The sequence below is a fragment of the Suncus etruscus genome, chromosome 2, assembly GCF_024139225.1.
Source record: "Suncus etruscus isolate mSunEtr1 chromosome 2, mSunEtr1.pri.cur, whole genome shotgun sequence".
Classification (NCBI taxonomy): Eukaryota; Metazoa; Chordata; class Mammalia; order Eulipotyphla; family Soricidae; genus Suncus; species Suncus etruscus.
The window spans coordinates 136,691,127-136,706,152 of record NC_064849.1 but is presented as its reverse complement, the minus strand read 5'-3'; the positions used below and the strand labels follow the sequence as shown (position 1 = coordinate 136,706,152).

Here is a 15,026-nt window from a genome sequence, read left to right as displayed (position 1 = left end):
GTTCTTTCTCTTAGCTGTACTGAGTTCATTGTATGGGTGTAGCTTCTGTATGCTGTGTGTGTGTGTATCCGGGTGGGTTTGGGCCATTAGGCCTCCTGCCCTTTGCCCAGCATTGGTTTGATTTAGTGATGAAAAGTCTGGACGACCCGTCCCCCCCAGTTGCCCAGTGCAGAATAGTGAAAAAGGCACGTGCTCAGCAATTGCAGGCAAGTTCCAATTTAATCTGATCGATCAGAGGTTCGAAACGTGCTCAGAGCAGAGCAGAGGTTGCGAACCTCGAGGTCTGAAATCAGGGTTTTTTTATACAGTTTTCAGGTGGGCTGTGTTATTTTTACAGCGGAAACAGGAATGGGCTTTGATATGGGGGAATCCGGAGATTTTGGGGGTAGGTGTGAGTAGGGATCCAGACTTCAAGTCTCCAAGTGAGTGGGATCCAGACTTTAAGTCTCCAAGATGTCTTCAGGACGATTAATGCGGGGTTTGTAAAACCATGGGGAGCCAGCAAATGGATCAGCACCTGTAGCTCAGTAGATAAGAGACAAGCAGGTAGTTAACATAGCTCATTGGTCTGTCAGGATAAATTGAGGGGAGGGTGAGGGGGGAACATTGTATTGCATGAGAAAGAGACAGACAACTCCCATCAGGAATGTGTAGGGGAAATATGTTTTTCACTTCTTTCAGTGAGAGTTAGGGAGCGGGCCCAAGGATCCACCATCAGTCCCCAACCCCCTGGTCTACTCCAAGCCAAGGTGAAGCTCAGGCCACAGCTTCAGTTTTATCTTCAGTCTAAGCTCCATCCGGGCAAAATCTCCCGTGTGGGAGGGAGCAAGTGTCCAGGAACTCTCTCAGACAATCTCTTAATACTCTGGCCTCCTCCACCACAACCTGCTTCTTGCTGTAGAAGGCCTGGAACAGTTGTGTGCTGCAGGCAGAGTTGAGCTAAGACCCTCCTTGAGGGTTGGTTTTTGTTTGTTTGTTTTGTTTTAAGGTTAAACCAAAGACAGAAAGGTTTGATCTTGCTCCAGTAAAAATGAACTTGTCAGGAGCCAGAAACCCAGAAACAATCCTTATTGTCTTTGGTGTGGAAGATCATTTATTCAGACGTTTTGGGGGGAGGCTGCTGAGGTGAACAGGACCCCTGTTCCAGAACTAGCCAGACTCTGTGAGGGAGGCAGGGGATGAGAAAATGTGAGAACTGAAGTTTTCTAATTCTTCCCCTCCCTTCTCTGTCATCATCAAAAACATCTGTTAAACTATTGTCTGCAGACAGGGCCTTGAAGTGCTTTGCAGATAAGTAGGACCGACCAAAAGAACTTGCCCTTTGAAAGAAGTTCTAGAATCATAAACAGACCTGTTTGGAACAGCTGGGCATAGCATAGACTCAAATGTTGGGAGATACTGTAAGGAGCTGAGCATATACACTCAGGAAAGTGGGGGCTGGGCAGACAGTTTGGAGTGCAGGAGCACAGTCCTGACATGCAGGAGTCTCTGCATTCCATTCTCAGCAGTGTGGGTGCACCCGCCCCTAAATTAAAGCAAAAAGGGTGATCACATGGTTATAGTAATCTGAATCGGGTCTCAGTGATAGTAGAGGTTAAGGACATTGTGTTGCCTGTGATTCAATCCTCTGCACTGCAAAGGATCTCCTAAGTATCTCTGGGATTGATCCCCCAGCAAGAACCGGCAGTGAGCCCTGAACACTGCTAGGTGTGGTCTCCCCCTAACATCTGGATCATGCTTTAATCCCCTCTACCCTCTCACCCCCCCCCCCACACACACACATGTAATCCAACTCTTCACTGTGATCTCTAGGAGTCAAGGGCCCTGCTGGTGCAGGAGGAGCCTAAGTGTGAGTCACACATGCCTTCTGGAACGGGGCCTCAGGTGGGGAAAAGGACAAGAGTTTGGTAAATGTAATAAAGGAGCCCCCTCCCTCTGCAGTTGTGTCAGAGACCAGGGGTGCAACCCTGGGGACATTTGCATCACTTGCCCTTGCCTAGGCTGGGAGCAGGGTGGGGTTCAGCCCCAGTTGTGGTGGTGTGGGTGGGATTTTTAAATCAGTGAGAGACAGTTTCTGTCTACCCTCTTAAGTCATTCTGAAATAATCTCTCCACACGCCCACTTCATCAGCGGGTATTATTTTTGCTTCCATGGGCTATGTTTGTGTTTGCATAGCAGATGTGAGAACTTTATTCTCTCATCTTCATGCTCTCATCTGAGCGGATGTGAGATATTTATTGAGGGATTCAGACCTATTGCAGAATGCTTTGAAACTTAAGGGTTTGTCTCCCAGACACTCTTCCAAAAGGGTGTTTTGGAAATAAATTAATTAATAATTAATTAATAAATTAAAATTATTTGCCGCTCTGAAAATGGAGCAGATGAAAATGCACACAGACCTTACAGTCCAGGTTATATTTGGGGACAGTTGTGAGACCTCCTAAGGAGATCAGGAGGCAGGACAGAGTGAGGGGGTGACAGACACTCTGCAAGCTCCTCTGGCTTTGGGTCTGCAGATAAAGTCATTACCAGCTGTCATGTGCCTTTGAGATGCTAATTTCTACTTTGGTGGGTCTGTGCAGTTCCTCAGCATGCTTCCAAGCTGGCCTGGAATGGGGCCAGGAAGTGGGGGTAGGGGGGTTGTGCTGTATGTATGTTCCTGTAAAGAGCAGGCAGCAAACAAACACTTTTAGTTTTGGGAATCTTGTACTCTTTAATTCTGCTTTTGGAGAGCAAAGACAAGGCAGCCAGAACAACATGCCAACAAATGAGTGGACCATGTTCCAATAAAACTTTATTTACATAAACGGGAGCTGACTGGCCTTGGAAGAATCAGGCCTTTCTTTTTTTTTTTTTTTTTTTTTTTTTTTTTTGGGTTTTTGGACCACACCCGGCGGTGCTCAGGGCGGGTTACTCCTGGCTGTCTGCTCAGAAATAGCTCCTGGCAGGCACAGGGGACCATATGGGACACCAGGATTCGAACCAACCACCTTTGGTCCTGGATGGGCTGCTTGCAAGGCAAACGCCGCTGTTCTATCTCTCTGGGCCCAGAATCAGACCTTTCTGACTTGATCTAAGTCAAACATGAGCAGTGTATCTCCCCCACTCCTTTTCTCTAAGAGGGAGCCATCAGTGGTGCTGAGTCTCAGTGTTTTTGTTGTGAACTTAACTATGTGATTCCGATACCTGATCCACTAGGGAAGACTAACATAGCAGTAAATTTTGCAGGGCAGGGGCCGGAGTAGTGGTGCAAGCTATAAGGTGTCTGCCTTGCCTGCACTAGCCTAGGATGGACAGCGGTTCTATCCCCAACATCCCATATGGTCTCCCAAGCCAGGAGCAATTTCTGAGCGCATAGCCAGAAGGAACCCCTGAGCGCCAACGAGTGTAGCCCAAAAAACAAAAAGAAAAAAAAATTTTGTGGTGCATATTCAGCTATGTATGAGTTGTTCTGCCTGACCTCTTCAAAATGTGAATGAGTCACCAGTAAAAATGATTTTTAGTGTGCTGAATACTCCCAGCACAGTGGGGGTGTGAGTCTGAGCAGTACCACAGCAGCTTGAAAGATAACTGGAAGGGCTGAGCATGTGCTTTGCATGGAGGAGGACTTGACCTCTTGGATACCACTAGGAGCAAATCCACAAGCCAGGAATAGTCCTCAAGCACTGTCTTTCTACTTGCACACAAACACACGCATGTGTACGTGCACGCACAGACACACACACACAAATGAATGCTTATGTGTAGCTTAATCTAAGGGGTCTGGAAAGGAGAAAATGATTCTGTGTGATATACAAGTGAGACACACACATATAAACACACACACACACATACACACTGATTGCTTATGTATAGCTAATCCAAGATGTCTGGGAAGGAGAAAATGATTCTGTATGATATATCAGTTTTACCACTACTGGACCTCCCTAAGGCACAGCCCAGTGTAACCAGTGTAAAATGGAAAAGACACTGGCCAGAAACTCAAAAGGTCCACTGTTCCCTGGTGTGGCACGAACAGGCACATATCCAAGTCTCAGGAACTCAGATGAGTAAAGAGGGGCTCTCAGATTATTGAGGTTAATTGGTATGATAGAGGCTGACCTTTTTCAGAATAGCAGATTTCTATGTCCCTAAGAAGACAAAAACCATGAATAGTTAAAATGAACCATGAAAGTGACTGAAATAGCCATAAAGAAGAACAGTATTCATCATTGCCAGTCTGAAGGTGTAGAAAGGCTGAAAACCACTGGTTTGGGGACTAAAGAGCTAGTGCAGTGGCTGAATTGTTTTTCCTAGCACGTGGACAATCTGGGTTTGAGAGCCAGCACTTCATAGGGTCTCTAGAGCCTGCCAGTGTTTCCTCAGTGTTGAGTAACACCTGAACACTGCCAGGTGTAGCCCAAAAACAAACAAGGGGGAAAAACCCATAGGTCTTCCTTCCATTTTGGTTATAATTTCTGGCCCATGACAGGTATTGGAACTCCAGTATTGAAAGACTGATGGACTCTGAACTGGTGTTCATGTTATTTGAATAGCCAGAATTTCCTTAGAAAGTTGTCTTAGCATGAAGTTGTGGTTTGCTTATTCTCTGCTATGTCTCCATCAGTCCTAGAGAATACTGCTGGCACATAGAGGTGGAGCTAGTGACTGAAAGTGCAAATCCTTGCTAGAACTTGTTTGCAGTTGTGTGGCGGAACAAAAAACAAACATACTAAACTGTTAGTGTTCGGTATAAAAAGCAATGGGCTTTGTATTAATATATTTTATGTGCAAAATACAAGTCAAGCAAAGGTTAAGTCCCAAAGCTAACTGTCAGAGCCGTCCCCTTCAAAAGGTGAGTGACCCCTCACTCCACACCCCCTCCCAGCTTTGGGTAATAGGCTTCCTTTTATGCTCTAAAACTGCAACTCACAATTTCCTTATGCCCTTTACAATGATTGGTTAGATCCACCTGGAGGGTATATTGTTCACATATTCTTGGGAACTGTCAGACCACCACTTTCCTCTTGCATTTTTGATGGATTGGCTTTGTTCAGGACGTGGTTGGGAGGTTTGAGACTTGGTTGGGAGGTAACTGCAAGGTCAATTTGCCCTGTCTGCTTTGCACAAAGTCCCACTCCAGAGAGTGTTTCAGTGTAGGGGAGACTGAGAGGTCAGACAGCATGTATAAAATGGCTGATATCTTAAAATGGAAGCACTTATGCTAAGTATTAATTCGGGATGACCTTACAAAACTTGTGTTTTTGTTTTTGGTGGTGCTGGGGATAAAACCCAGGGCCTCAAATATGCAAGATACATATTCTGTTGCTAGGCTGTATCCTACCCCTTTACTTTAGTTTTTTTTTTTTTTTTTTGGGGGGGGGGGGACCAGTGTTCAAGTTTGTTCCTTGCGCTGCTCAGGAGACGGTGTGATGCTAGGGGTAGAATCTGTATCTCCCACATGCAAAGAATGCACAGCACAGCTCAAGGAAAACGTCCATCAATCTAACTTGACTGGGCTTAATATCGATTTACCAAAGACTCAGAACGTACTCAGTTTGCTTTGCATTTACACATCATCACTATATTCCAGTGTTACTTGTTTAAATGGGAAATGAATGGATTGGGGCTCACTTAGTCTCTGAGCAGATCTTCCCACTGGCAAGTGGTCTCAATGGGAAACTGTTGACATTTAGGCTCTTGTTACAGAAACTCTAGGAGCTATTCTGCTTGAGAGGCTTCCTCAGGCCCCATGGGTGGTTGGAGAACACACAAAAACCATGTTTCTTTTTCTCTTTTCTTTTCTTTTCTTTTCTTTTCTTTTCTTTTCTTTTCTTTTCTTTTCTTTTCTTTTCTTTTCTTTTCTTTTCTTTTCTTTTCTTTTCTTTTCTTTTCTTTTCTTTTCTTTTCTTTCTTTCTTTCTTTCTTTCTTTCTTTCTTTCTTTCTTTCTTTCTTTCTTTCTTTCTTTCTTTCTTTCTTTCTTTCTTTCTTTCTTTCTTTCTTTCTTTCTTTCTTTCTTTCTTTCTTTCTTTCTTTCTTTCTTCCTTCTTCCCTCCTTCCCTCCCTCCCTCCCTCCCTCCTTCCCTTCCCTCCCTCCCTCTCTCCCTTCCTTACTTTCTGTAGTTGACTTTTTGGGGTCGGGTTATTTCATTTTGCTTTTATGTTGCTACACCCAATGGTGATTAGGGTTTATATCTGACTCTACATTTGGGATTTACTTCTGGCCAAATTTGGGGGACCATATAGCTGCTGGAGATTGTACCTTTGGCAGCTTGCTAGGCAAATGCCCTACTCGTTGTACTATTGCTCAGGCCCTGTAAGACAGTTTTAAAGATTGTTATTTTGTTTGTATTTTTGTGGTGGGAAGAGCGCTTCCGTGTGAGGACTGGGGGTCACTCCTGTCAGTACTCACTAGGCCAGCCTAGCTTGTGGGTCAGAGCTAGCACCCAGGGGGTTTGTGCTGCTCTGTAAGGCCAGTCCAGCAGAGTTCAGAGGAATTGGGGCAGTTAACACCTTGCTCCATGCCTGCCCCTGTTCAGGGGACTGTGGTATGGGGGTAACCTCCTGTATCTACCCTTGGAACTGGCAGGATTTGTTCTGTCCTCTCTGTTCTCCAGGTTTTGGCTTGTTTCTTGGACCCAGGAACCCAGTGCCCTACCATCCATCTTGATTTTATTGGGCATAGACCTTCAGAGACTGTGAGGCTGATGAGGGGAGGGTGACACAGATGATCTGATTCTCAGGGTGCAGCCCATCTGCACCCTGGTTTCCTCTCCTGTTTTTTCCCTATTGCCTTTTGCTTTGGATTGTTTCCTGCCCACTCTCCCCTGGGGTGGGTGGTGGGGTCAGCCACTTTAATGACCCAGTTGTGTATTCATTGTGTAATTGTCAGTGAATAATCTTGGGTTCTAAGCTCTGCCTATAGAATTTGTGAACGTATGGGTAAAGGCCTTGGGGTTTCCCTTTTATTTTATTTTATTTTATTTTTTATTTTTGGGTCACACCCAGCAGTGCTCAGCAGTTACTTCTGGCTCTACGCTCAGAAATCGCTCCTGGCAGGCTCGGGGACCATATGGGATGCCGGGATTCTAATGACTGTCCTTCTGCGACTAAGGCAAATGCCTTACGCTGTGCTATCTCTCTGGCCCCTGGGGTTCCCTTTTAACTCAAACCTCCTGCCTAATTCCCTGCGCTCTATCCCCTGCCCATGGGCCTCTTTCTTCCTCCCCAAATTTCTCTCCTGCCTGAGTCCAGTCACTTCCATTGGATGCCCCTTTGCCTTTCTTAGGTCTTGTCTAACTTGCTTCTGGAGCACACTGCTCTGGCATAGCACTCTGCCCACATGTCCCTTTGGATATAGTCACCTACAGAACAGCCTGTTATTAAGTACTTTTCTCCACGCCCACTCTGAAACCAGGTTCTCTGAAGTTGTCAGACTAGCAACTGGGTTCCCAGGACTTGGGAGCTTCCACCTTTGTTTAGACACCACAGCAGAGCAGCATCCAGACTGCCCCACTATCCCAAGCCTGCCCCTTTAAACTGCTGCCTTTCCACTGGGATGAGCCTGCATTTCCTGTCCAGGGCACTAACTGCTGTAGTGCTTGTTTGTACATGGCCTCCTCTGATATTACCTAATTCTTTGAAAATTAGAGTTTGCCATGAACTAACCTCGGTTCCCCTTGTGTGGCAGAGTATTTCATATCATTCTCATTAGTCAGCCAGCCTGGAATTGTCTTGTTTGGAGTTGAAAGCTGTTTCTTTCAAGATCGAGGGAAACACTAATCCTATGACCACGTTTGTGGCTGAGGCCAGTGTTTGGAGCCCCCCCTGCCCTGCATGCTCCTGAGTGTTGCGTTTTGGGGGTGGGGACAGCATCGATGGTCTGGATTCTCTCTCTGTCTCTGTCCTCTGTCTCTCTGTCTCTGTCTCTGCCTCTGTGTCTCTCTGTCTCTCTCTGTATCTCTCTGTCTGTCTGTCTCTGTCTCTGTCTCTCTCTCTCGTTTTGGGATTGCATGTGGCGATATTCGGAGTTTACTCCTGGCTCTGTACTCAGGAATTATTTCTGGCAGTGTTCCAGGGATCATATGGGAGATGTCAGGAAATTAATTCCTGTCAACCACATGCAAGTGTCCTACCCACTGTTCTATCTCTCCAGCCCCACATTCCCGATTTTAGAGCCGGTAGGATCATATAGAGCTGGACTGTGAAGTTTAAGTTCCTCTTTGATAGGCAGTGATGACACAATGGAGACTTTTCTAATAGAGATGTGTAAAAACCCACAAAAGAGAAGTGAGTCTTGCTTGTGACTGTCTTTTCTTTTGTTCAATAGCCCCCACTTCTCAATCTTGAAAAAATAGGTGCCTTCGTGATCACGGGGCTTCCTGTGGGGGGTTGGAGGCTGATCTGGGGGCCCTCTGTATGACAGCTTGGTGAGTAGTAAGCTCCTGGTCACAGGCCCTCCTTTTATTCCATCCAGACACATAAACTTAGGTGGGTGGAATAGCAGTGGAGTGTGTGGTTCTGAGATTCATTTTCATGTAAGGCATTTAACCAGCACTTGCAGATCTGGTTCTTCTTGTTTGCTTGCATTACTCATGTCCAAAGTTTTTTCTTTCTCTTCATCCAGGTTTTCTGCAATGCACTTGCCATTTGAGCAACCAAAATGTGAGAGTCATTAGCTTCACTAATGGGCTTCATTTTCTCATCTCTCCCAAATAATGCTATAATGTGGTCTCATTGCTCCCAAATATGCTTCCTTGTAACGTTTCATCTTATGGAAATACAGTGTTCATCTCCCTCCTCCTGGCCCCTCTGCAACCAGCCCCACCCCCCAGAGGCCAGACTTCCCCCAGAATTTGCAGCATCTGGGCTTTTGGCACACAGTAACCCATGTCTTTGGGATTAACCCTTCTGTTCTTTCTGTGTACATTTGGCCCGTTTTTGTTTTGTTTTTTTAAATTGGGCTGTGGCGGGACAGTTGTCCTGTGGAGATCAGTTTTGTGGCTTTCTTCTAGTTCCCCTCTCTTTGAACATCTTGCTAGTACTGATGGTTTGCAGATGTCTTCTATGACTTGGGTGTTCAGATACACTTCCTTTTGGTGTCGACTGTGTTTCTCTGGAGAGGCAGGAGCTGCTTTTCTGGAACACAGTTCATATACATGCTTGTGGGGCCGGAGAGATGGCGTGGAGGTGGTGTGTTTGCCTTGCATGCAGAGGGCTGGTGGTTCGAGTCCCGGCATCCCACGTGGTCCACTGGGCCTGCTGGGGGCAGATTCTGAGTGTAGAGCCAGGAGTAGCCCCTGAATGCTGCCGGGTGTGACCCAAAAACCAAAAATAAATAAAAAATTATATACATGCTTGTGCCAGAAGTACTCACCTAATTGAAAGTACCTGAAAGGAAGGAATCCCTTTCTTAGTAATGTTCCTGGAGTATCTGCTACATTTCATTGGTGCTTATTTCTCCTCCCAATCCCAGCTATGTTTAAATCAGAATTCATGAACCAGTTGTCAGTGGGTCATGTGATGTGTCTGACTTTACCTCCTGCCCCTCAAACCTCTCGCCCCAACCCTAGGTTCTTTTTGACACCTTGGATAGCACTCAGCACAAAGGAAGTTTTCTAATGGTAGGATTTTTTTCAAAGACTGATTTCTCAGGGTCTCTTAAGACAGTGGATGGTGCAGTTAGGGAAGCTGAGGGTTAAGGAGGCTGTGTGAGTGGGTGATAGAGAGAGGGTTAGAGCTCCTGAGTCCTTTATACCTTGAAGTTTGGATGTCCTTTGGCTTGGGAGGATCCCCCCTGCCCACTGTGTATCCTCAGATGCCTGGGGCCAGCCTTGAGAGGTGGTATTCACAACAACCTGTCCTTGTCACCCAGTGGTGTAGAATCTGCATTTGAGCTGTGTTTTCTTTTTTCTAAAACTGGGATGAAGTTTGGAACAGCAAATATTTAATCAGAGCAAATTCTCTTGGCTAAGTCCAGCCAGCTTATTCCATGTGAAGTTTCTTGGGCTAAAAATATCCCTTTTTATTGAAGACACAGTTGAGTAAGTCATCCACAGAGCAGAATGTGGGTCTGGGGATCGGGAATGGGTTCCCAGGCCTTTATTGGTTTTGGATAAACCTCAGGGAGTCAACAGGGAGAGGATTGGGTGGAGGAAGGAGTGGATGGAGGCCAGGCCAGAGTTTTGGCATTGGCACCTCAGTGGATTTTAGTAGGAGAAAAGTGGGTTGGGTAGAGAGCTGGAGATAAGCAGGAGGTAACTGAAAGGGCTGCTTTTCTCTGTGTGTCAGAGTGTGTCAGTGTAGGGTGGGGCATCATGATGGAGCACCCCTAGAGTGCAGGAGAGGAGGGGGAAGAGGGGTGTGGTGAATGCTGCAGAGAAGTGAGGTCTTTTTTTGTGGGGGGGGGGGCACACCCATCAACGTTCGGTGACTCCTGGCTCTGTGCTTAGAAATAGCTCCTGGCAGGCTCAGGGGACTATATGGGAATTGGGGATCACACCAGGTCTGTCCTGGGTTGGCCGTGTGCAAGGCAAAGGCCCTACTGCTGTGCTCTCTCTGGCCCCTGAGTAGTGAGGTTTGTGTGAGTAAAGTAGCCTCAGGAAGGAGGGGGTGTACTTCTGCCATGAGTAGAACTTTTACAGACTTAAGGTGGTATGACCTCCTTGTTACCTGGCTTTGAAACCTTCCTCTAGAAGTTCTATCACTATAAGATTTTGAGTTTGTTTTTTTTTTGGGGAGGGGGCTGCTTGTTTTTGTTTTTGGACATGGGGCAATCACCCAAGTAGCACTTAGAGAGCCCATGGTCCAATCCTGTGCTACTTGGCTAACAAGACTCAGTGGGTCTTTATTCTTGGACCTGGAGATACTGGGAGCATCCAGGGTTTACACTCAGCTGTTCTTTGACATTGGAGCTCAGATGCAGTTCTTGGGGGATGTCAACATGCACTGCTTGACCCTGGAACTAGCTCCAGCCCCAATAGCTTTTTATTTGTTTTGGGGCCACACCCGGCAATACTCAGGGTTTACTCCTGGCTCTCTGCTCAGAAATCGCTCCTGGCAGGCACCCTATGGGGTGCCAGGATTTGAACCAACATTGGTCCTGGGTCAGCCGCTTGCGAGGCAAATGCCCTACCACTGTTTTATCTCTCCATGCCCTCCTCTCATTAGTCATTTTTAAAAAGAGCCATACTGGAAAGTTTGGGGGCCATCAGGTCCACACTTGAGGTGGAGTGATGAGGATGCATGTATAGCCCGAGATCAAAACTTGGATTGAACTTACCTGCCAGCCCTATGCTCTACCATTTGAACCATCTTCCTGACCCTCAGTATCTGAGCCATCGCCACAAATGCTACCTTCTCTCCTTACCCACACAGGTTACTGAACAGGATATTTGCCTGCCCTGGGTCTAGTCCTCAGGCTGTTTACAGCCCAAACAGTCTCACTGGGCTGTGCAGGTGTTCCCTAAATAATGTGTTCTTTCAGTTCCTGTCACTGTTCTCTAAGCCATGCCCCTTACAGTACTGTTTTTAAAAATAAAGGCAGAAGGGCCCGGAGAGATAGCACAGCGGCGGTTGCCTTGCAAGCAGCCCATCCAGGACCAAAGGTAGTTGGTTCGAATCCCGGTGTCCCATATGGTCCCCCGTGCCTGCCAGGAGCTATTTCTGAGCAGACAGCCAGGAGTAACCCCTGAGCAACGCCGGTGTGGCCCAAAAATCCAAAATAAATAAATAAATAAATTAAATAAATAAATAAATAAATAAATAAAGGCAGAAAATGAGCTTGGCCTCCGACCTTGGTTATTTTCTTCCATACATTCCAGCTTACTGTGAGCTCTACACACAGAATCTTTTATCTTTCCTGACTCTGGTGTAGACTGTAGGGAGACTGTAGAATGCCCCAGAAATCCAACTCCACCCTGGTGTAGGCTCAACTCTCTTCACTAAAGAGACTTTCCAGAGAAGACAGATTGTGAAGTCTTGGGAAATGCAACCAGGAGCTGGGACTGGAGTGAGGAATTGTACTTTGAAGGAGAAAGACAGTCTTTGCTTCTGCCCAGATTCATCATCTGTCCATGAGGAAAAGAATTTCAGAAAGGTTCAGAACCCTGAACTAAAATATCTTTATTTGGGAAATATGAAAGGAGAGAAAAGAAAGCCCCAATCAGGAGAGAATGTGGGAGGGAGGGAGTACACACTTGAAATTGAGAAGAGACAGGCCACTGGCCAGATTGGGTATGTGTCCAGCCTGCCTCTTCAGAAATCAGTTTTATAGTTCCCCCTACCAGTTCTTCCCTCTTGGGACTTTCTGTGAAAAGTATGTTGCTATGTCAGGAGGAAGGGCTAGGAACTGCTGATAGTTCTTTCCATTTTCCTTTTTTGGGGAAGGACTTTCCCCACAGATTCAGGGATCACCCCAGGCAAGTCTCAGGCATATATAGTCTCAGACATCAGACAGGTTGGCCAATGTGTAAGGCATACCTGATATGCTATCTCTCACTATCTCTCCCACCCATGTTCTTATCCCAGCCATTGTTTCTGCTCCCATATGTCTCCTCTCAGCATCCAGGCATACTATGTTTTTGTTGTTTATTTGTTTGGGGCTACAGGGCTACACCTAGCCTACTAATGACTATACTCAAGAAATGGTTGGGGGACCATGTTGAATGCCAGGGATTGAACCTGGGTTGGCAACAGGCAAGACAAATGCCCTGTCTGTTGAACTGTCCCTCTGGCCCCAAGCCATGTGCTGGTCCTTAGTTTTTGCATCTCAAAGACCTCCATGCCATAGTGCAGATTTGTTTTGGAGACTTTGGACCATATGGGATGCCAGATGGAATCCTGTTCAGCTACATTCAAGACAAATCTCCTGCCTGCTGTACTGTATAATATAGCTCTGGACCCTGAAGTGAGTTTTTATGATCCACATTGCCAGGGTCTCTCACCTGACTGCCTGCTTGCAACAAAGTTGTTAACTCTCCAGAGGAAGAAAATAATGTTTTGGTTTGGTAGTAAAGGAGGTATTTCACTTTGTATTTGGTAATTTTTTGCATTTCAAAAAAAATGTTTCACAATATAATATTTGAATAATATTTTAAAGGAGAGGAGGGGTGGTGACTGGGAGGGTGTGTGGGACCATTGATAGGGGAAGCAGGCATTCTGGGGAGGGGTGTGGTATGAGAACAGTACATTCTTTTATTGTTTGTTTGTTTTGTTTTGTTTTGGGGGCACACCCAGTGGGGTTACTTCTGGCTATGCCCTCAGAAATCCTCCTGGCTTGGGGGACCATATAGGATACTGGCGGATCGAACCATGGTCCATCCTAGGCTAGTGCAGGCATGGTACATGCTTTATCACTTGCAAAACTACTCTGGCCCCAAAAACAGTACATTCTTGAAAACTATAATGAGCAGCATTGTAAATCACAGTACTTTAATAAAAATGGTAAACAAAACACCCCAAAATTAAAATATTACTTCAATGAGGAAAAGTTTAATCCATTTGATTTCAATGAATTTTAAAAATATGTATTATTTTAAGTTATGTAACTTCTAAAAATCTCTTTAGCCTGTTCATAATGTGTAAAAACAAGGTTTTGCTTAAAGCTTTTCATAGTGTGATTTATAACAATTCTAAGGTATAAATCTAAATATAAAAAATAGAGAAGATGGGGCCGGATAGATAGGAGGGAGGTAAGGCATTTGCCTTGCATGCAGAAGGATGGTGGTTCGAATTCCAGCATCCCATATGGTCCCCCGAGTCTGCCAGGAGCAATTTTTGAGCGTACAGCCAGGAGTAACCCTGAGCACTGCTGGGTGTGACCCAAAGAACAAACAAAAAATATAGAGAAGATGTTAAGAAAAATACATTCCCATACATAGTATTATCTAACAATCGAACATAATCATGTTTATGCTGGTAAAAAATTATAATTCAAGAAAAAATCCGATGCTGGATTTCAGTAACCATTCAGGGCTAGTAAAAACTTATGATAGAGAATTGTGTTACAAGAATGGAATCTCAGAAAAAAAGAAAATAGAGTTAAATCTTTGGGGGCCACTGTATGCCTGGTGTTTTCCACATGATTGGGCTGGTGGGATTGAGGTGAGGGCCCAATAACCCCTTATTCCAGTCCCTTTTCACAGAGATGTTGTAATAGTGTTTCGTCTTTCTCAAATTCAGATCCCCTACTTTGAAGATATCTGTAGAAGCATTCAGGCTGGCAAAAACTGTGAGAAGCTGGTAGGCTACTCTGCCGTCTACTGCGTCTGCTTTGGAATGGCCTGTTTCTTCTTCATTTTCTGCCTCATCACCTTCCAGATCAACAACAGTAAAAGCTGCCGGGCCTATATTCACAATGGGTAAGTGCCTTCACTAACAGCAGCCAGAGGCTCCCAAACTTAGCTATTTGACTCACCCCTATGCTTCAGGGGAAAAAAAAATCACTCCATACCCTTTGGATATCTACCTTCTTTAAATTTGCAGACAAATCTGAGACCACTGTGTGTGTTGGGGGGAGGTCATTGTTCTAGCACTCCCACAGTGTTGGGAAGCATGCTGTTCTCCAGTTGAAATTGTTACTGATGTCAGAGAAGGTGACTTTGTCCCTACACTGCCACCTTTTGCAGGATTGCAAATCCTCTTGATGACCCCAGTGCCCAAAGAAGGTCTGCAGTGTAGATAAGCATCCATTTCTAGTGCTAAGACCTTTCCTAGATGCTGGTCTCCACTGCAAGTGACACAAGCAGTTTTGTCTAATTAGGGGGGAAGGCAGCTCCTAGTCACTTAATTACTTCCCCTCCATTTGTAGAGAACATTAGCAGGGCAGAATCCTGACTCAACAAGCACATACCCTCTCAGAGGGCTTTTGTCCTTCCTGGAATATCATTTAAATACATTTCCGGTTTGATGTTTGGGTTTTGTTTTCTTTTTCCTTTCCAGCTTTTGGTTCTTTAAACTCCTGCTGCTAGGGGCCATGTGCTCAGGAGCCTTCTTCATTCCAGACCAGGATACCTTTCTTCATGGTACTGTTGGGGGTATCAGGGTT

General features: G+C 45.6%; 2 protein-coding genes across 2 annotated transcripts in view; one reads left to right on the top strand and one right to left on the bottom strand.

Annotated features, from left to right (window-relative positions):
• Nucleotides 1-15,026, bottom strand: part of CMYA5 (cardiomyopathy associated 5) — a 707,985-nt gene that overhangs the window by 122,348 nt on the left and 570,611 nt on the right. The window lies entirely within an intron of this gene.
• Nucleotides 1-15,026, top strand: part of SERINC5 (serine incorporator 5) — a 111,926-nt gene that overhangs the window by 63,161 nt on the left and 33,739 nt on the right. Inside the window, exons 3-4 of the mRNA XM_049766088.1 lie at nucleotides 14,162-14,340; nucleotides 14,921-15,003. Coding sequence (XP_049622045.1) covers nucleotides 14,162-14,340; nucleotides 14,921-15,003 — 262 coding nt within the window. The remainder of the gene's footprint in view (nucleotides 1-14,161; nucleotides 14,341-14,920; nucleotides 15,004-15,026) is intronic.